The sequence below is a fragment of the Phymastichus coffea genome, unplaced genomic scaffold (genome assembly GCF_024137745.1).
Source record: "Phymastichus coffea isolate CEN01 unplaced genomic scaffold, Cenicafe_Pcof_1.1 PCOF00059, whole genome shotgun sequence".
Taxonomy (NCBI): Eukaryota; Metazoa; Arthropoda; class Insecta; order Hymenoptera; family Eulophidae; genus Phymastichus; species Phymastichus coffea.
The window spans coordinates 603795-624469 of NW_026706870.1; the positions used below are offsets into that span (position 1 = coordinate 603795).

General features: G+C 35.6%; 6 protein-coding genes across 7 annotated transcripts; all 6 read left to right on the forward strand.

Moving 5' to 3' along the window:
- Positions 1 to 303: 303 nt before the first annotated feature.
- LOC131666593 (uncharacterized) lies at positions 304 to 1657 on the forward strand. The gene is made up of 6 exons (XM_058939399.1): positions 304 to 379; positions 482 to 616; positions 693 to 815; positions 901 to 1035; positions 1110 to 1219; positions 1296 to 1657. The coding sequence occupies exons 1-6, from the start codon at positions 317 to 319 to the stop codon at positions 1492 to 1494; spliced, it is 765 nt and encodes a 254-aa protein (XP_058795382.1). The 5' UTR covers positions 304 to 316; the 3' UTR covers positions 1495 to 1657.
- A 1054-nt stretch (positions 1658 to 2711) lies between these two features.
- On the forward strand, positions 2712 to 4555 carry LOC131666586 (probable cyclin-dependent serine/threonine-protein kinase DDB_G0292550). The gene is made up of 6 exons (XM_058939391.1): positions 2712 to 2845; positions 2901 to 3284; positions 3351 to 3473; positions 3560 to 3688; positions 3759 to 3868; positions 3939 to 4555. The coding sequence occupies exons 1-6, from the start codon at positions 2735 to 2737 to the stop codon at positions 4132 to 4134; spliced, it is 1053 nt and encodes a 350-aa protein (XP_058795374.1). The 5' UTR covers positions 2712 to 2734; the 3' UTR covers positions 4135 to 4555.
- A 357-nt stretch (positions 4556 to 4912) lies between these two features.
- LOC131666589 (uncharacterized) lies at positions 4913 to 6879 on the forward strand. Its single transcript, XM_058939396.1, has 6 exons — positions 4913 to 4990; positions 5347 to 5496; positions 5560 to 5682; positions 5780 to 5917; positions 5988 to 6097; positions 6219 to 6879. The coding sequence occupies exons 1-6, from the start codon at positions 4931 to 4933 to the stop codon at positions 6400 to 6402; spliced, it is 765 nt and encodes a 254-aa protein (XP_058795379.1). The 5' UTR covers positions 4913 to 4930; the 3' UTR covers positions 6403 to 6879.
- A 1116-nt stretch (positions 6880 to 7995) lies between these two features.
- Positions 7996 to 9938, forward strand: LOC131666583 (uncharacterized). The gene is made up of 5 exons (XM_058939388.1): positions 7996 to 8093; positions 8323 to 8529; positions 8710 to 8823; positions 8908 to 9017; positions 9207 to 9938. Exons 1-5 carry the CDS (start codon positions 8037 to 8039, stop codon positions 9340 to 9342), a joined length of 624 nt encoding a protein of 207 aa, XP_058795371.1. The 5' UTR covers positions 7996 to 8036; the 3' UTR covers positions 9343 to 9938.
- A 2719-nt stretch (positions 9939 to 12657) lies between these two features.
- On the forward strand, positions 12658 to 14667 carry LOC131666606 (uncharacterized). 2 transcript variants are annotated; one of them, XM_058939429.1, is made up of 2 exons: positions 12658 to 12780; positions 13071 to 14667. In XM_058939429.1, exons 1-2 carry the CDS (start codon positions 12774 to 12776, stop codon positions 14204 to 14206), a joined length of 1143 nt encoding a protein of 380 aa, XP_058795412.1. In that variant the 5' UTR covers positions 12658 to 12773; the 3' UTR covers positions 14207 to 14667. The 2 variants fall into 2 exon arrangements, with proteins under 2 accessions (XP_058795412.1, XP_058795413.1); XM_058939430.1 differs by having other exon boundaries at positions 12747 to 12802; positions 13071 to 14665.
- Positions 14668 to 14899: 232 nt separating this feature from the next.
- Positions 14900 to 19659, forward strand: LOC131666603 (sialin-like). Its single transcript, XM_058939419.1, has 7 exons — positions 14900 to 15463; positions 16107 to 16340; positions 17005 to 17307; positions 18062 to 18185; positions 18254 to 18530; positions 18614 to 18734; positions 18866 to 19659. Exons 1-7 carry the CDS (start codon positions 15296 to 15298, stop codon positions 19043 to 19045), a joined length of 1407 nt encoding a protein of 468 aa, XP_058795402.1. The 5' UTR covers positions 14900 to 15295; the 3' UTR covers positions 19046 to 19659.
- Positions 19660 to 20675: the final 1016 nt, after the last annotated feature.

Genomic DNA, 20675 nt, shown 5'->3' on the forward strand with positions numbered 1-20675 from the left:
CGCTACAATAGATTCTGTAAAAGAACATTTTTTTAAACAATAATTATAGTCGTTCGCATTCAAGGACGAAATATTTCCATTGCTTAGATGCTAACGAATCGATGAAAAAATTATCATTCCGTAGTAATGAGCACACATAATCACATGAAACGGTAGAACGAGTCTTATCAAAAGTTGTGCGATTAGGTATTCTCTACTTTCCGGCAACGTCAATAATTAATTCCACTGTATCACCGGCTGGCAATTTTAAATAAGACTAGGCGTTGTTCGACGAAAATGATTGTTCTGTTGGAGCATCAGCTTTCTCTCGGACAAAATGACTCCGTCGCACTTTTTAAAGCTGCAATTTTTATTACTCGCCTCCTTGTTAATTGCAACAGTGAGTTTTTATAATTATGTCATCATAGGAGAGGTAAAATTTTATTGTAGTCAAATGTGTTAACGGAATTATTTTTATTACTTTTTCATGTTCACGTCGTAGCTGTTTGAAAGTGCATCGTGCTGCGGTCGGAGACGTCACTCCCACAGACGTCGTCATCATTATTACCATCATTACGGAACAACCACAGAACGTTACTACGGCAAAAGGAGCGTTGACGATAATGAATTTAATGAGGTCAGCTCAGTGTTCTTTTCAATCGTTTACAACATTTTTGCAATAACAAAAAGCATTACATTATTTTCTGACATAGATAGGATATGATCTTTATGAATCTTCAAATACCAACTGCGGCAAAAGATTATGCCCAAAAATGATAAACTATCCAATGGACGAAATAATCGATGCAGTCGATAGGCTACAATCGTATTTGCGAGTAAATAACATTTGTCAATTTAAAAAAAAATAAGTAACTATTTATTCACAGTCTACTAAACAATGGAATGTATCTATTTCTCTAGTCTGGCGGTAATTATTTCATTGATCAAGGCATAAGTCACGATCACTTCGTTACCTCGGAGCGTAGCAAAACACTTTCCAGACGACCTCGTGATCATTGGTACTTTTCTGATCTTTCTTCGGGCTGCAAACAACACGTAATTACGTATTTCGAAAGATAAAGATTTTTTGTTTTATCGTAATAATACGACAGAGTAAATTATTGTTTCAGGCTCACGTTAATTTTCCACGCGTAGGAAATCCTATAGTCGATCATCAAAACTATTACGTGGTCAATGTTCCCAATCTCCGACAAAGTTTCATCGAATACAACTGCGTCAAGTAAGACCAAGATGAATTTCTATTCATGTTTTTTTCTTTTCATAAAACAATAATCAATTTAATTTTATGTTAATAGTGTTGATCAAGCTTGTCCGAAAGACAGGGCTGTCGGAGCTTCAGACTCTATCAGATTGTGTCAACAAAAGTATGGCATGAAGAAATTCGTTGTGCTACCGATGAATAAACGTCACTTCGATGTTGAGGATTTCCAAGTTAGAGAATTTTACGTGCCAGACTCGTGTACGTGCTTCCCATCCACGTATCAAAGAGAATGAAAATAGGATTATATAGACTGTGATCAACAAATTCAAAATTATCCATATGTGAAAAAATCTTTTAACAATATCTTCGAGTAGTCGTAAAATTATGTTGAATGTTTTATTTATTTGTGAGTTCGTTTGAATAAACATATCGATGTACTTTTTCTTACAAATATATCCCAAATATATCCATTAAAAATGGATTCAATCAAATTAAGTTGATATTTTATAGTTGGAATAAGATTTTTATATCTTTTAACCATATCCTTCATTCAATTCACTTTATTTTATATTAATTTTCTACACTAAGAATGATGGTTTTCTTGATGTCAGCCTTCTTGACTAGTCTTCTTTAAAAGGAGCAAAATTTGTCTTCCGCACTTTTTTGAGAAGAATATACAAGAAGAACTCTTGTTACAAGATTATTTTTCATCCTATATATTATAATATACTATTAGCTAATTTTCTAAAACTTTATAACCTTTTATAATTTTATTAAACATATTGTTGCACAGCTACGGCTACATATAAAGATTTTTAGTAAGAAAAGGAAGACATAAATATGATAAGAAAATCGATTTATAGAATGATGCTTGATCATTACGGAAATAGTTGAAACTGGATTGGACTGACTTTTTAGACTACTCTTGTTGTTTGCTGAGTCATATATCTACGACTAGAGTCACTCATGGCCCACTGATGAGTTTAGACGAGAGACTTCGGACGAAACATATTCATTTTTTCTGTTTTCTGTGATGGCTTTTACATTTTAACTTGAGTTATTTTTGAGAATCAAATACACTCTATAATAATAAATAGCAACTAAAATTTTACTGCTTCAAAAAGGTATTATCTACACCTTCTTGTAGACAAAGAAATATTATGGTTACAATACTTTCAGTAATACTCATAATTGGAAATTTTTCTCCGTGGATAAATTACTTTGCTTTCTCTTAAATAAATTCATAATAAACCACAAAAATGTGTAATTAAACTTATTGAAGAAAAAAAAATTATCGACATTAAATTTTCTGTACTGAATTCCTTGTTACAAAACCACATATATCCTGCAACACTATCTTTATCATGACGTTCTGTGTGCTCAGGAGACTAGTGCCAATTAAAAGTATTATAAAAACTAAATTTTTTTATCAACGTGACATCCGTCACATAACATATATAGTATATTCCCGGGAAGTGCATTGATATTCAGCACCGCATATAATTATAAGCAGAAGGTCGTTATGTTGGATAAATGCAAATTTTCGTTTATCTGATACTCATTCGCAATAGCAAGCATTCCAATATGCATAAGTCACACTCGAGATTCAGATTTATTTTCTGTACTTTGTTCATCGTCATCCTGGTACGTAAAAGTTACATAAAAATAATCTTACAAAGTCACATTTTAATCCTTGCAGTTCTTCGGTAACGAGTTTGTATATGGTCGAAGCCATCATCCCGTAAAGAGACGTCATGTAACCAACAAGACTAACTGGAACTATTATAACCTCTCTAATTATTCAAATCCTCAAATCAACAACAACTCTAATTACCAGTCTGGCTCGGGAAGCCGACTATATCCAATACTAGACTTTACCAATCCAAATCAAATAGATCCTGGCTTTTCTCCTCATTATCATAAAAATATACGCTACAATGGCACTTACATCCCAAACATCAAATGGGGCAATGGGAATGTGAACCCCAATAATAGCTATCCACCTGCCAATCGTTATCCAAACAGAAACTATTCCAGTTTCAGTGTGCATAATCCATATGACAATCAACTTCCTACCGATTTGGTAACGACATTTTTACGAAATTTCATTATTTCATGCAATTATATTAATGAATATTATTTTTTTTAGGTATCACAAAGTAATTTACCAATTCCAAGAACTACTTGCGGTAAAACCCTGTGTTCCTACGTGCCAAATTATCCGACCAAAGAAATAGGCAATGCAGTCGATCGAGCTCGTGATGTGTTGAGGGTATGTATCAAGAAGAAACATAATTTAAGCGCGTTGCATTAATAGAATACTCATTACAATACTTCAAACGCACATTTCACGTTCAGTCTGGAAATGCTAATGTATTAAGGAACAAAGGATTGAGCCTTCAAACTTTCACTTCGAGAAGAAATGTCGGTTCCAATGCATCATCCAGCAATCGCGGTACAAATACATCGAGCTCTTGCAGGACGAACGTAAGTAGAGTAGATTATTCGTAAATGATATAGTAATGACGTAGGTTGAAAGTTGATGAAAACTTTTCAGACAAATTCAGTTTATCCCCACGAAGGCTTGAGCAGCGACACGAATCAGATTTATTATCTGATTAATATACCAGGTCTCGACCAGACTATTACCAGTATCGAGTGCGATAGGTAATTTATAACTTACCATCACATATTTCAATTTTTTCTATCTGTAATATTGAATTATGATCATTCACAGTGGCAACCGACAGATCTGCAACCAAAGAAATAGTGCACCAATGTCAGGAGTTCAATCCTGTCAGCAAGTGTACCGCAAGGAAGTGCTTCTAGCAGTGCCCTTTGGTAAAGACTACTTCGATGTCAATGACTTTCAGCTCAGAACGTTCTATGTGGCATCAGGCTGCTATTGTATGTGGGAGAGTAGGCCATACTAAATTGCGATATTATCGTGATTACGTTGTAATTGCAACTAACTCATTGAATTATGAAATATATCATGTGTTAAAATGAAGCTCTTGAGAACTTCGGTTTTTATTGCTATTAAATTTCGTAGTCAAATTCTCAACAAAAACATCTGTGTTCAAAATTCATTGGCCATGAAAAACACGAGTCACAAAACATCAGATTGTGTGAAATATGCTTGAGAAAAGTCAAGTTCAAACGTAATGGCTCTTACGAAACAACAAAACAAATTAATCGAAATTGAATTATCTGATTGAACGAAATCAAGGTGTTTTAAATAAAAGGATATTTCGTTTAACAAACATTTTATAGATACGATTAAAGCCGCAGCCATAAGTTGACGTATTATTGCCGTAAACTAGAAACTCCTGCCAAGTGTAACGAGAGACGAAACTCCTTATCGATTATAGTGAAAGTTACTTGGATATCGATAATTTCTAGTTTAGGCCGTTTTGTTATGGTGTTTAGTATCAAGAACAATGATGAAAGTGTACGAAATTGTAAATATTAATACAAAGAAATTTTCGTAAAAATTTACGACGAATAAAGAATTGCAAAAAGAACATACGTACGAGGCTATAAAAATAAACGATATCACTACGAGCATATCCGATGTCGTATACACAATATCATACTTATCAACAACTCGGGAAATGGAAATGAAACGATAAGGTTTTCCGTGTGTCATTAACGAAAGAGGTTACATTTTCCTATACGAGACAAAAAGATTTTCATTAGTCAACAAGTAATCAATAACAGTAGACAACAATGGCAAAGCTCCGTTCAAAGACAGCATTCTTGTCATGGACTTTGTTAATTGTAGTTACGGTATGTAATTCCTATCTTACTTTACTCTGCGTACAGATCTTTTATACTCTGCAGGTACTTTGCAGTACTTGTCATACTGAATTAGTTATTTTTAGCGTCTAATAGTAGATGATAATTTATTATACCACATATAAATCGGTCCACGTAATAATTTAAATTTAGCTAGATATGCGATCACCGATTCTACTGTAACTTTTCAGCATTCGTTAAATGAAATTATAAAAGATAGTGAAATGTGAGAAGTTATTGGAAACATAGTATTTTCTCGTCAGAGTCATTTATTCGGTAAAAATATTATAATTTTTAGAAACTGGTCAAAGTATTACATCTCGATGAAAATTCTGAAGTTCTTACAGCTGATCGGCGCGACTTTTGGATGCAGCAGTCATAGCGAAGAACGTAAACCAAGACACCGATACCGTTATCACTTCAACGATCCGCGCTACCATGACTCTATTCCAGCTAATCGTAAGCACGTTACGACCAGTCCCGCCGACAAACTCTTGGTAATGCAATCGTGCCTCCTTATATCATATTCATTACATTACTCACGCAAAGGAAGGTTATAGGTACCAGAATATGAATTGGCAGTCCCACAAACTAGCTGCGGAAGGACACTGTGCGCCAACATACTGAATTACCCATTGGAAGAAATCAATGGTGCGCTAGATCGCGTCCGCAATATCTTGAGAGTACGATATTCTTTCTTCTTTTTATCAAGCGGAATCTATTTTCCTTGTATACGAGTAACAATGCAGAAATAAGAATCGACGTGTGTTCTAAATCCAGCCTGGTGATACAATAATTGCGCTCCAACGGAAAGGATTGAGCTACGGTAACTTCACTTCGAAATACGACAGTTTTTGGTATGGCGAACGCGCCCCCGATCACGAATTCCTCGATGAAACTACTGACTGTAAAGAGCGCGTGAGTTACGACAATGGATTTTCGATTTCTCAATTTGTCCGAGTAACAAGCGTGCACGTGCGATTCGCAGATAAACACGATTTATCCGCAAGAAGGTCAGAGCAGCGAGGACGGAAGGGTCTACTACGTTGTCAACGTGCCAACTGCGTACAGGGGTTTGACTCAAATGGTGTGCGAGAGGTTCGTACGGACTCCTTTTCTGCTCGCTGTCATCGCAAGCGCACCAACCAGAGCGTCGAAAAGTCAATGTCAGCGCGCGTTCTAAACGAAAAAATTCTCATTTCCCGTTCATCTCTTTCAGCGGCAACAGCCAAATGTGCATCAAAGGCAATGACTTGCTAGATGCAAGCCGAACCTGCCGTCAAATGTACCGCGAGGAAAAACTTGTCGTGTTACCGATTGGCAAGCGCCACTTCGACGTGGAGGATTTCGAGCTCAAACCAGTCTATGTCCCCACGGGCTGCGCTTGCATTCCGACTCCTTGAAATTTATCACTTTTCATTTATTTATAAAAGCGATAAAAACAATATTGCACTAATATTGTAACCTGTGTTTTCATTTCTTACCTGTCGCTTCATGTGTACAGTAAAATCAATAATATAGATTGTCAATTCAATCTCACGTTATTAAGTAGTTTCGATAAATAACAGTTTATGGCACATATTCAACACTGCATTTGCTAAAAAATATTAAAAGGCCCTTTATACGATCGACGTTCGGTTAAGCTAAACTAGCATTGAGTGCGAAAGGTTTTTCAGCGATGCAATGTTTATTTTTCACACTTTTGATTAGAATAAGTAGTTAAATAGTGGAGTAAGCGGGAAGAGTAAGTTTGGCGTGAAAGACTTCAAAATGAAAATTCCATGTGTCAACGACTTGCATCTACACTGCTTCTTATTCACGGTTCGTATTTAAGTTTGTTTTATGTAATAAAATATATTGATTTGTATAGTGCGTTAATCGAACTCACTTTTACGTCAAATATTGTGATTGTATTATATTGTAACTAATGAAAAAAGAAAGCGAAGAACTTTCATCGAGTAATGAATTGCAAGGAAATAGAAATTCATCAGTTTTTAATGAAGCTACTCTTCTATATTTCAAAAAGTGCAATGATAATTATGTGTGATGCTCATTAAAATAACTAAATGTCTTTTAGATACTTCGAAAAAATATTATCTGTTTGGTGCCTACTTTCTGCGAGAAATTACATCGACTTCTCCTATCAAAATGTTGAGAATGCAATCAATGTTATTCGTTTTATTATTCTTGATTATAGCGAGTAAAAAGTTTAATTTAAAGTTATTACTTTAACGACGCTTTATTATCTTTTTATCTTTACCGTTCTTTGCTAGATGTTCAGTTTTCATCAGTATATAATTTTGCAGTATTACGTAACTCGAAAACCGTGAAAATCTTGCAAATTTTCGAAACCACGTACGGTTGTGGTCGATGCGGTCGGCGTGAATAGTTCTAAAGATCTTTAGCACAAAATTACTGAACAGTTATCGTGGAAAAGGGAGTATCTAAATTTCGAGGAATGATCATTCTCCGCTACATTCTCTAACTCAATATATAACAATTTTTATGGAGTAAACGTTAGTTCTATATCTTTGAAATTATTACGTCATTATAACGTTATTAAATATTAATTTGATAATGAAAGAAAAAAACTTTTGAATACTATCAAGTTGTTTGTGCCAGTCACATTGATCACAATAAAACAACTTTTGTTTTTTGGTAATTTTTTATACTTTTTACTGTGAATTGATTTAATATGACTGCACCTAGTTAGTGAATATAATTTTTTAAATGTTCAGCTATCTTCTTTCTAATTATACTTCCTCGCAATAAATTATCCGGTAATTCGGAAAACTAACCGTTAAAATGTTATAAATGCCTTTTATCAAGTCTTTTCGTTATTTAACTAGCAACTAATTAACAGTGAAATAGAATGACCTCGTATGTGATTGGTATATGTGATTCTTTTGTTTTGCGGAAGTTTGATTGATAAGAATTTCTGCATGCTAGAAATTGAATAAAACCTTGGAAATTATGTGTTATACTCGCATTCGATAGTTGTCACATTTCATAGAAAAGTCACTTATTATCTACGAAAATGACTCGATTTCTGATCGCGAACGTTTTGCTGATCACCTTGTTGCTTTTCTTTGCGGTAAGTCATTCGTTATAAATTAAATGCAAAAGAATTAATAAAGAAAGTATCTTTTAACGTATAATCCGATAAAGTATTCAAATTACACATGACAATTTCATGTAACGAATAAATATAAATACAAAAAAAATTCGTTTCACGTGTACTTATATCTTCCATTCGCTTTGAAGAAAGTTGAATAAATATAATCGTTCAAATTACCGAGATCTAAAGTACCTTATGATTTTAGCCGTTTTCTCCAGCTCAAGATTGGAAAACACAGATGCCTAAAAAACAAGTTGATCCCTTGGTCAAAAGTCAGCGGAAGGCCGAAAGAATCGAAAATTCTTTACCTGTTTTAGACACTAGCTGTGAACAGGTTATATGCACCAACTCGCCACATTATCCGGCAGCCGCGATGGCTAAAGTGGTCGATGAGTCTCGCGAAATTTTGAAGGTCAATACATTTTTTTGTCCATCATCGTGTAAAACCAACTTTTTAAATCGTCAAATACGATAGAAAAAAGATTTATTTCATCTAGGTTTCCTTTCGAATCCATATGTAATTGGTTTTTTTTTTAATATCAAGGTGGATTAAAAACCACTCAGATTTAAAAAGTTTTGTTCTGAAATTTAGTCAGGAAGTCCAAGTGTTCTATTTGAGAACAGACGTATGGATTTAAAGTCGTTCGATTCGAAAATACTCGATTCGGAGGTTCCTCTGAGTACGCACGGCAGGTGCACAGGACATGTAAGCTACAAAAATATTCGTATTCCTTTTTCCGCTTATTGCTTATTCTGTAGCATAATAACTTCTATAAAATCAAATTTTTAGAGGAAACTTACCTATCCGCTAGAAGGTTATAATCGTCATCACGAACAATTCTTTTACGTAGTTAACATACCAGGTTTTCGCCAAGGAGTGTGTACTAAAGTTTGTTCAAGGTATGCTAAAAAAAATATTCAATAAACCATTTGCAGTGTTAATTACGCGAGTATTCATCGATCATATTATAAATTACTATGACAATCCGTAAATAGCACATAAATACGAAGGTTTATATATTGATTATGAAATACGTACATTAATCTTCGATTGATCGATTTTTAAGTTTTACAATCGTATTTTTACAGCAACGCAGATCGTTACCAGGCCTATAGCGAAGAAAAACTGGTAGTGTTGCCCATAGGCCAACGACACTTTACAATCCAGGATTTAAAGATTCGAAAAATTTTAATACCTCATGATTGCCCTAAAAAAGTGTTCTGAAATGATTATCTTAATTTATCTTCAGCATTAATACGATATATGAATGATAAATTAGCTGAAAATATACTTTGATATTCTTGTCATTGAATGTTTCATGTTAATTATTCACAACATTTTCTAAATAATTGCATATAATAATGAATTTATTTAGTATTTTGAGCAAATTCGATCAGTTATAAAAATTATTCGTTTGACTTGTCACATTTTTTTATGTAACTAGTAGTATATTCCTGAAACTCAAGATGATTTTCTACCATCTATTCTAGTCGAGTACCTTCACGACGCTTCTCTGTATAAAGTTTCAATGGTTTTGCTGGACGCTCTGTTTACATTTATCCACGATTTCACGGTACTAGGTACACTACGTTACTAGTGAAAATCTTGCAGAATTTCGAAACCACATTCAACTGTGGTCGTCGCGGTCGGTGTGGACACTTCTATAGCCGTTACTACACGGGCACAGAATTACTGAACAATTATCGTATAGAAAAGAAAGAAATTTGCTATAATACACAATAAAGATTACTGCGAAACGTAGTAATCGTAGGATACTCTTTTTAGAAGTACAAATTTTATCATAGTAATGGCGAGAGCACGTCGAGAAAATTTGTCGCATTGCCCGTTAAGCATCGAAAAATAATATGTTTGTGTACCGTTCAGGCGGTAGTGTTCCACTTAAGTTACAATAAATTAAAAGTGCTTCTGACTGAAAGTTGATCGAAAGAAGGGATGATCTTTGAAAATTTATGATACTTTCTACTGTAATCATACTGCGTATAATTAATTAATACTTTTGTTTAACAAAACTTATTCTCGTATAAAAGGGACGGTCTGCTTTGAAATATAATAAGAGCTCAATTAAATCGCTTCTTATTACACAGACCAGTCATCCTGTAACGTAACAAAAGTCAACTAATTATTAAAATTGCACGTTTCATTTATCAATCCTTTTCATTATTTAACTATCAGCTAATTAATGCTGAAACAAAGTGACCTCATAAATGTTAATTATATGTAATCTTTGTGAAGTTTGATTGATCAGAACGTAAAATCGCATACAACCTTTATTTTTATTTAACAAATTATAGCAATGATTGCTATAAAAAAGAACTTTATAAAAATTATCCTCGAACCATGTATTATTTAAAAACGTACTTTGATACTATACCCGTAGAAAAATTTGCCAAGTGAAACACGTTCATTGCTACGCGCAATTTGTATGTCTCACCTGTACTGAAAAGTCACAGCGTATATATGAAAACTTAAGATTGCCCAGCTTCCTTGTATAGAAAGGCAGTTATCGAAGACGTAAACTTGTCGTCGAAACTTATCTCGAATGGAAATCTAGTTCTGCTATGCAGATATTGATAAAAGCCATTTCGACAGTCAGTTACGTTTTTACGTTCTTCCGGGAAAATATCAATATACATTACTCGCTTGAAAAAAAAAGCAGGGCAAATTCAAATACTCGGCGAAGATAACAAGCCGACATAAACATAATCGCATTTACTCGCCGAGCAAACTTGCAGAACCCATCTTTTCTTCTTTTTCCTTTCGTCTATTCCTCGTGATACCGCCAGCGCAGTAACAATTCTCAGGTGAATTTGTGCTCCCGGCAATATCGTTTCGTACAGATATACCCTGGCGGATTCAATGTCGAAACGGTATAGACAATAAGCAATGCGAGAGTAGGGGAACAGAGGGAGAATATGACGAGGCTCCGATATTGGATTTGCCCAGGCTATAGGGCCACAATTAACCGATAGTCAAAGCACTTGCATCGCTCGCGTATACGTACGTACGTACGTACGTACGTACACTCTCCGACCATCTGATTTCGACTTTGTTTACGGCTTTCCACTGCATCCACATGCGCACACGCACACACGCACACACGCACACGCGCTTGCGGAGCCCTCATTTCCCTGGCAGGTTAGTGGCTTTAGTAATCGGATGCTGTATAGATAATGCGAACGGATGTATCGGCATTTGGCAAATTTAAATTTGAATAGCTGCCGTCGAGACATCGCTAATAATTTCACTTTTCACAATGTGACCTTGCAAGCTTCAACGGAAAAATATCGAAAAGAAAGGCTACCTCACTGTACATAATAGAGAGCTAAAATATGTAGGAGCCAAAAAGAAAACAAGGGGAGTTGTATATAAAACTAGATTAGTTTTAAAAGCAGGTCATAATTTGCGATAAAAGCAAGCTCACTCGCTACCATCCGTATACAACATGACCGAGAGCTGACGTGGGGGTAGTATACACGGAAAAAATATAAGGAAAATACAGCAAGCAGAGAGAGAAGAGGAGTAAGTAGTGAAATATGCCATAGAAAAGTCTGGCCGCTAATCTGCCGGACTACAAATCTCATTTTCTACGGAATTTAGTACCCCGCGATAGCACTGCACAAGAAAGGATAAAGCTCTGTTTTTTTTTTCTTTCTCCCTCTTTTCAGATGAAAAGCCACAGAGCAAGAATCGTGAGGCGTGTATTAATTTTCCGCTCTATCGCCGACTGACAAGTCGTTGCGCAATTATTGCTCGATTGGCGTCATAAAACCAACGACGAAAGTGCATTATATAGGTGAGCAAACACTTCGCACGTGTCCTTGTTACGGACCAAGTTCACGCTCATCGCGTACAAATTGATCTTCAGATAACGGACGCTTGCTCTTTTTTTTTTTCCTTTTCCGCTTGACGTCGTTCCTGAGAATTTCTCGTCAAGTGTGCTTCACTGAAATTCGACTCGTTTGCAAATTCACGTTGATTTGACATTTACAATGAATTCGAATTGCCATTGAATTTTTCGATTTTCATTTAAATTACATTTTTTCTCAATAAGACGAGTGATTTGCTTTGCGTGGTCTAATTTTACTAAGCGATACGTGTAGTATTTTCATTTTAAATTGAATTAATTTCTTATGATTCTGAATAAATAATTTACTTTCTGTGTATACTAAAAATTATTGTGATTCGTTCATACTACATGACAGATCAAATGTACGTCTTTTCAATCATGTATTTAATTAGGCATCCGCGAAAACATTTCTTTATATACAGCAACTCAAAGGATTGTAAAAATTGAACCATTTTTAATATTCGCATATAAAATGAAAAAAAAAAATATATTTAAACCATTTTATATGAATAGAGAATTTTCCTAGAATTCACAAGAGCATTAACGAGAAATACCCTGGAGTTAGAAAAAAAATTGCCATATTCCTTTCTTCGTAAAGGATTACGATAAAACATTTAAATGTTGTGCAAATAACCCCGTGCGCGCGACTTTCGTGCGAATGCTACGATAATTCCCCCAGTGGCCTGATAACGATGCAGTGTCTTTATAAGGGACTCTGCGGCACGGTAACAGCCTAGTTTATAGGTCGTTTCAAGTCACTTCACGTGATATTGCTGTGACTATCAGAATGGAGAGTAAGTGTTCTAGATGGTGAAGGTATTAAACCATTTTGTTATTTGTGGAATGTTCGATTATTGGAAAATGTTTAATTGAATTCATAAAATATTAACGATACTTTTAAAAATTAAAAAATATGATTAATAATCTATCGAATATTCCTTCATCATAAAATATCAAACTTTTAAGTAAGAAATTGTGAACTAAACATACTAAAAAAATTTTTTTTACAAATAAATGTTGTAATATGAAGTACTTTTCTTTTTATCATATCTACGCAAATAAATATAAGAATGTTACGTTTCAGCAAAACTAGCGATAGTGATAGCTTTATTGATTGGAAGCAGCTTGATTAGTCAAACACAGACTCGACCGCAACGAGCACGCCTAATTGGAATTGGTACTGACGAAGACATTAACATCGATAGTGAAGGAATGGATAATGGAGGAGATATTAGCATTGGTCTTGGGGGAAATAATAACTCATCTGGCGAAAGCAAAAATTTTGATGGCATTCGCGTAGGTCTAATAGAAGCCATTCCCCTTGAGTTAGAAAATTCAGAAAAGCAGTTAGATGGCGTTTCTTCGAAAATAGAGATGAGCGAAGAAGAGAGAGAACAAAAAGAATCCTTCTCACCAGCTTCTTCGAAACCGGAAAACGATTTTCCAACTTCAGCTCCTTCGAAACCAAAGGAAACTGATAAAGAAAATGACAAACCAGAAGAGTCTTCTTCAGCCTCATCAAGACCAGAAGAAGAGTCCTCATCTTCAGCTCCTTCAAATTCAAAAGAAAAGATTTCATCGTCAGTTCCTTTTGATCCTGAAGAAGAATCGTCATCTTCAACACCAACCGAGACAAAAGAAAAATCCTCTACTCCAATTCTTTCAGAATCAGAACGAGAATCCTTGTCTCCAGCTACCTCAGAATCAGAAGAATCTGGTGATGTTTCGACAACGATGCAATTGAAAGAAGAGAATGAATCATCAGAACGAACTACGATTAATTCAACGACAGAAGAAGAAAATGAACCGGAAAACGAAACTGAAACTTCATCATCAACTGTTGTTTCAACAACTTCGAAACCAGAAACTGGTACCGAGTCTTCCCTACGAAACATTACCTCAATTACTTCCGAATCAGAAAATATAACTGCTCCTTCTACAAGTTCTACGCCACAAAACTCAACTGAAGGATCGACAACTCCAGCATCGCAAAATCCAAATACCTGCATTGGTGAGTGCTCGTCCCATGACTCACTAAGATATTCCATCTATTTGCCCAATATACGTTGTGATAAATTCTGCGAGTGTAGCAACGGCCGTGCCATCGTTATCTCATGTCCCAAGAGGCTACACTTCAATGCAGAATTGAATGTCTGTGATTGGCCAGACAGAGCTAATTGCTCTGGTATTATACCGCCTTATATTTCCAATTTCACTTAGAGGATAACTGCATGTTCGTTTAGCATACACAAAATATCACAAAATATCGTTATTGTATAATATCACAGTATGTTTGAAAAGTACTGCTTTGTTATTTTTATAATGGTCTTTGCAAATAATAGAATAAAAATAAAAAAATTAACAGTATACTATATTACTTGTACCAATTGCTTTAAAGAAAAATGTATGTGTTAAACTGCAACTCTCGTGGTTCGGAATGCAACGGAGGCATAAGTTAACGGTGTATACTTTTATAATTCCAAAATATAATTAACAATTGAACGTACTGCGATTGGCTACCTGGAAAATATTCAATTGCATCTGATATGTAAAGTCTGACTGCAGACTAATTAGTCAACGGTAAGTTCAGTAACAGGGGAGGCGACGCTCCTAGGTTAGTTAAAGGATGCGTTACCTTTAAGTAGAATCAGCTGCGACTACACGATTGTGCACTTTTGAAATCACAACTGTATTTCAGTAAATATATATTAAAATGTCTTTTTGAGTATTTCGTATTGATTATTTCAAAATATAGTTGCAAATTAAATTAATTGTTAATTAAATTAAATTAAAAATTGTTTGATTATTTTAATTTTTAATTCTACCCTTTGCGTACAATTGAATGCAATGTCAAAGTAACCTTGAGCTTAAAAAAAAGCGTTGAGATATGTCGCTATAAACTGGTAATAATCCAAATTCCATAACGCTACACTCTAATCGCGCGACGTTGTTGATCCAACTGTATTTACCATGCAGATTAATTTGCTCATGATCAACTCTTGCTGAGCTTTAACATGCGACTTACGATAAGCCGCCCGGAATATTTTCATTTCTCCTCACGTTGATTTCGAGCAGTCGCGCGATTTTCGTTGTTGCGTGTGCTATTTCTCAGGACATTCGTGCAAAAAATTGCCCAACAATTGAACGTACTGCGATTGGTTACCTGGAAAATATTGACTGATATGTAACTTCTGGCTGCAGACTAGGCGGAGAGTATCAGTTAGCAATTAGATTTCGAGGAAAATTTGTGTTTGAACGAGTAAACTAATGTCAAATGAAATTCAATAGTATATTTAAATAAGAAACAAAATGCAGACAGCTACGTGGATGTTTTGGAATACAAGGAGATACATGGTGTCCTTTTTAGCATTTTTTGGTTTTCTCATGATATATGTACTTCGTGTAAATTTGAGTATTGCTATTGTGAAAATGACCGAAAAACAGACTGTTACTGATGTATATGGAAATATCACTTACGTAAGTAGTTAAAGACTAATTAAAAAAACATCTCAAACTTAAGAATAGCAATTTTTGTTTCGCTGTAAAAAGTATCTAAATTAAAAATAAATGAAATCATGCATATATTAAATTCAAGAATTTCTTTTGGAGCATATTCTTTTAACAGGAAAAGTGTATATAATGATCGCATGACCGAACAATGACACTGCAGCAATGCTAGACGGTCTTTCCAAGAAATCAAAATGACTGGAGATTAGATTTTATCAATACATAATCTGTTTTGTGATTATATTAAAATTTTGATTATTCCAATTTCCATAAAATATAATAAATAACTTAAGTGAAATGAGCTCAATTACTAGCATATTTACGCATGGTAGACATGCAAAATAGAATTAAAGTAGCTCGAGTGATTTCCCTGTGAATACTATATGCACGACAGTATTAATTACGTGTATCTGATTTGCAGAGAACACTCGATTTTTGTTTGAATTAAACTTGTTTTATGAAATATTCGGACCTTTAATCGCACTGACTAAGACCATGTGCAAATGTAGGTCATTATTGTTAAAGATTTTCAATTCGGTTATTTCGCACACGAAGGAAAAGAATAATAAACGCAATTGTATCGACGAAAACTCAAATCCGTCTTTTAAAGTAGATCCGAGAATTTGATTGGGACACCCGCTTACAAGGCTACGTGTTGAGCTCATTTTTCTACGGCTACATAGCGACACCATTGGTCGGCGGTTGGCTTGCCGCCCGTATCGGTGGCAAACGAGTGTTTGGCCTGGGTATCGCTGTCACCGCGCTCTTCACATGTATCACTCCACCGGCGACGCGGCTCAGCATTCACTTGCTTCTCGTTATCAGGGTGATCGAAGGACTATTCGAGGTAATTTTTCATTTGCGTATCGATCGTCAATTCTCTTTCCAATGTATAGATTGATGATTAAATTGATATACATGAAAATACATGCCCGCGTGATCAAATGAATTGTCTGTGCTATTTTTTTAATTTTCGAATATCTGTTTGCTGGTAACCCAGGTTTCATCGCAAATAAATCGCAAACGTTACACACAGAAGCGTTTGTTTCTATGCTAGGTACTCCAGCTGCATATGTAGTCAACCAGGATGTGGAACAGACTCAACAAGGTTGAAGTATGTGCACACTGGCCGGGCATTAACTCGCGAGCCGAGAAGTTCGAGACCCGAATTATTTTCGACGATTGAGCCTCGATGACACGGAACGCGGTTGGGCCAAACGCTTATTTTGACAAGTTGTGCCGCCGCAACTTGCCAGAAAGAAAAATCCCACTTGGTGCCATCGCTGGTCAATCGTCGAAAATAATATCGGAATTGAACTTCCCCAATCGCGAGGTAACGTGCGGGCGGTGTATGATAATGTATTTGCCAGTGACAACTGAGCATTGATTCATTCGTCTATCTAAATTATCTACCGAAAGCACTTTAATAAACAAACACTGCATTAGTGTGAATATTCTCAATGGGCATTCGCATCAACTCCAACTGATACAATAACGATCGAAATTTTCAGGGAGTGACCTATCCAGCCATAAATGCAATAATGGCCAATTGGGCGCCACCCCTTGAGCGTTCACGACTGACTACCTTGGCGTACGCTGGTAGTTTCGTCGGTACAGTATTGGCTATGCCAATCTGTAGTATAATGGCCGAGCGACTTGGTTGGTCGAGTCTTTTTTACGTGTTCGGCGTAATGGGTCTAATTTGGTATGTCTGTTGGTGTTATGTGGTAAGTGATCGTCCCGAGGATGACAATAGTATCAGCGATGCTGAGTTGAAATACATCAAAGATAGTCTTGGTTCTGTAGACGACAACGTGAGTTTAGAGATTCGAATAATACGTATGAGCAATCCCATGAAAAAAGTACCATTATTTGTTATAGTTTTATAAAATCTTTATATTGTTAGCAGCAATTTGGATTACGTTCTCATATAGTTAAGTGCTAAAATCGATATAACCGAGAAAATGATTTTTCACGATTCTTCGGAATTATAAAGAAAATAAAATAAAATATTAAATAATAATAAAAAAAAAGATGTTAATCCGGCTTCAAATTTAAATCCTACCAATCAAAATACGTTGGAAAGGACATTTTGGTTCATCTTCTGATTGAAAACTTGATTCTAGCAGAGCTTTAAAAATTGTAGCACAGTGTAAAAGCTCATAGTCAGTGGAGCTACAAAATCGACGCATTGAAGGGGTATTTGTGTGTTTTGCGAATTCAACAATGTCGAAATATGAAACAAAAGATGAAGCTCATGTATTTTCAATTTGAATCCAAAGCAACGTTATCTCTTCTTGTTTGCAAAAGTTACCTCTTTTTCTATTTATCAATATGAGCACTAATACGAGCAGAAAAAAACGTGCCATAAGTACGTGCAGTAATTCATCCAATAATTTTTGGGTGGATACGCGATTACATTAAACGATAAATTCGATAAATTGAGAGCGTTCACTATTAAATTTTGGGGACGGCGCTGTTTAAACATTGAAGATTGATGTCGAATAAGGGTACTTTTTTCATACGACGCTCAAAAATAAAATACTTTACAAGGCCCGTGTGATACAGAAAATTTCACATCCGTGGAAAGCGATGTTATCGTCGCCGGCTGTCTGGGCAATCATAACTGCTCATTGCAGTGAGAACTGGGGCTTCTATACAATGATAACTCAGTTGCCCACATTCATGAATGGCGAGTCATCGTTCAGCTCGAGTCGTTCTATCTTGTCTTTTTCAATAACACGGCACTTGCCTTTACAGACGCACTGGACTTCGATCTCGAGAAAGCTGGCTTTTTGTCGGCACTGCCCTACTTCGCGATGGCAACGATGCTTGTGATATCCGGTCAGTTAGCCGACTGCCTGCGCGCGCGCGAAATTCTCGGCACAACCCAAGTGCGCAAGAGCTTCACGTGTTTGGCATTCGTGTGCCAAGCGATTTTCATGACGTGCACGGCTTGCGTCCTAAAAGCCGAGGTGGCGGTCAGCTGTATCACGTTGGCCATTGGACTCGGCGGCTTCGCGTGGTCCGGTTTCTGGTGAGTGTAGCGGCGCGACGTCCACGCGCGAACTCGCGTCAGCTTCACAACGTATACTCCACTCATTAGACTTGCCTTGGCAGTGTCAACTACCTCGACATTGCGCCGAGACACGCAAGCGTTCTATTTGGCATTGGAAATACCGTGGCCACTCTACCCGGCATCATCAGTCCCGTACTCACTGGGCATCTTGTCAGAGATAAGGTAATATTCGGTCTCCGAGAAGCTTGCACTCCGAAAGCAGCGGCTTTCTTCCTCGAAATCACTTAGGGCTCGTCAGCGTCGACGACTAAACCCTGCTGTGAAACTTGTTTTTTTCTGCGTTTGCCCCTTAGACGGCCGACGAGTGGCGAATTGTCTTCCTTATAGCCAGCGGCTTTTACATCGTCGGTGCAATCGTCTACGGTCTTCTTGCGTCAGGTGAGCAGCAGCACTGGGCGACGAAAGTTTCGTGCTCCAACAACAAAGCTCATGATTCACGCGATAACGCACCTACTGACGTTGAAACACGATGACTTGCAACATTTGAGAAATTATTATTGTCGCGATATAAAGTGAATTAAACTTCGCTACTGAAAAGATCGTGAATAATATTCCTTTAGATGAATAGTAGCTTTTAAAGAAATACAAAGTGCTACAATATGATCCAATATGTAAATTTAATTAAATTTTGAAACCAATTATAGTCACATTATTATCAAATGTATGTAATTAAGTATGAGCAATTCATGTAAAACTATTTTATATATTATGTATATTAACGGAAAATATTTTACGCGTACATAGACGTCGCTAATACCTGACAAGGGAATGTGATAATAAATAGATGAGAAAACAATTTTTTTTTTAAATGAAGGATATTCCTTTCTTAAAATAATAAAATATATTTTTAAATTAAAAATATTTTATTTAAACATACTGCAATTTAAAAAAAGTTTTTGTAGTGTTCAGATAAGAATAAATTAGATAATGGGTAAAGTCATATTTCGAGAGTGCTTGAAATATATCAGTGCATTGGTAAAGAAATAGTAATAACGTACAGGTATGTTTTGAGATATATATAAAGTAAGGCAATGTGTATATGAACACAACGAATTGAATAAATCATCAATTTATCCCAATCGTTATTTGACAAACTTTTAAATAAAAAAATTAGCTTGATAAACTGCAGTTCAAGAACATGTCAATTTTCACTGAGGGGATGGTATATTCAACGGTGTAGTTGCGTAAAAGTCGTTTCATTCTCACCATACGGCCTATTGACAGAACACAATAATAGAAAAAAATACTGTTGTAATAGAACTAAAATTATTCCGTGTTGTAAACTTAAATAAAGTTACGAACGAAAAGATTGACAAGTTTAATAGTGCCTTTAATTCATTGTTTTTAACTTCAAGATTATAATAAAAATAGTAAATTTAAAAAAAAATGGTGACGTTGTAGACTTCATTGACAATATATTCAGGGTTTCATTATTTATGATCAACATTCTTTGTTCCTTTCTTAACAACAGTTCGATTTTTGCTTTATGAAATATCGAAAGTATCCTTACATTCATGTATTGAATTTCAATCAACGCGACACTGCGGCGACATTCATCATAAAGAAACGTAACTCCGATAACGATGCTTATTTTCAATGAAAAAAAGTGCCTTTTCTTGTATAAAATATTTACTTATCCGTTGAAAAAAAAAAAAAAAGAAATAACTTCGTTGAAAGAGATTTTTCAACCAGTGACGTGTGCTTACATAAGTTTTTTTTCATAGCGAAACCGACTAAACGCAATTAATCACGAGTTCTCTTTTGTCGCAGAATATTATTTCACAAAGAAGCGCTTTATTTCGTTATTGCCAATGGACGCGCCGACATTTCAAGTAATTATATTCTCCGCCAGGCGAAATTGCATTACTTCCTGCGGTTATCAAAGACAAACATTTATCAGGCGAACCTTTCCCTTCCATTAGCAAAACCTCGCACATATTCTTGAAAAGGATTTTTCTTTTTTTTTGTGTCGCGCCGATATCTTTTGTTTAATTCCCTTTCATTAGCCTCCGATATACCTTCGCTTTTTTTCTCCTGACCTACGCGGAGAGTATTTCTTTTTTCACGGTTCGCGAGGTAGGATTTAGAATTTAAAGGATTTTA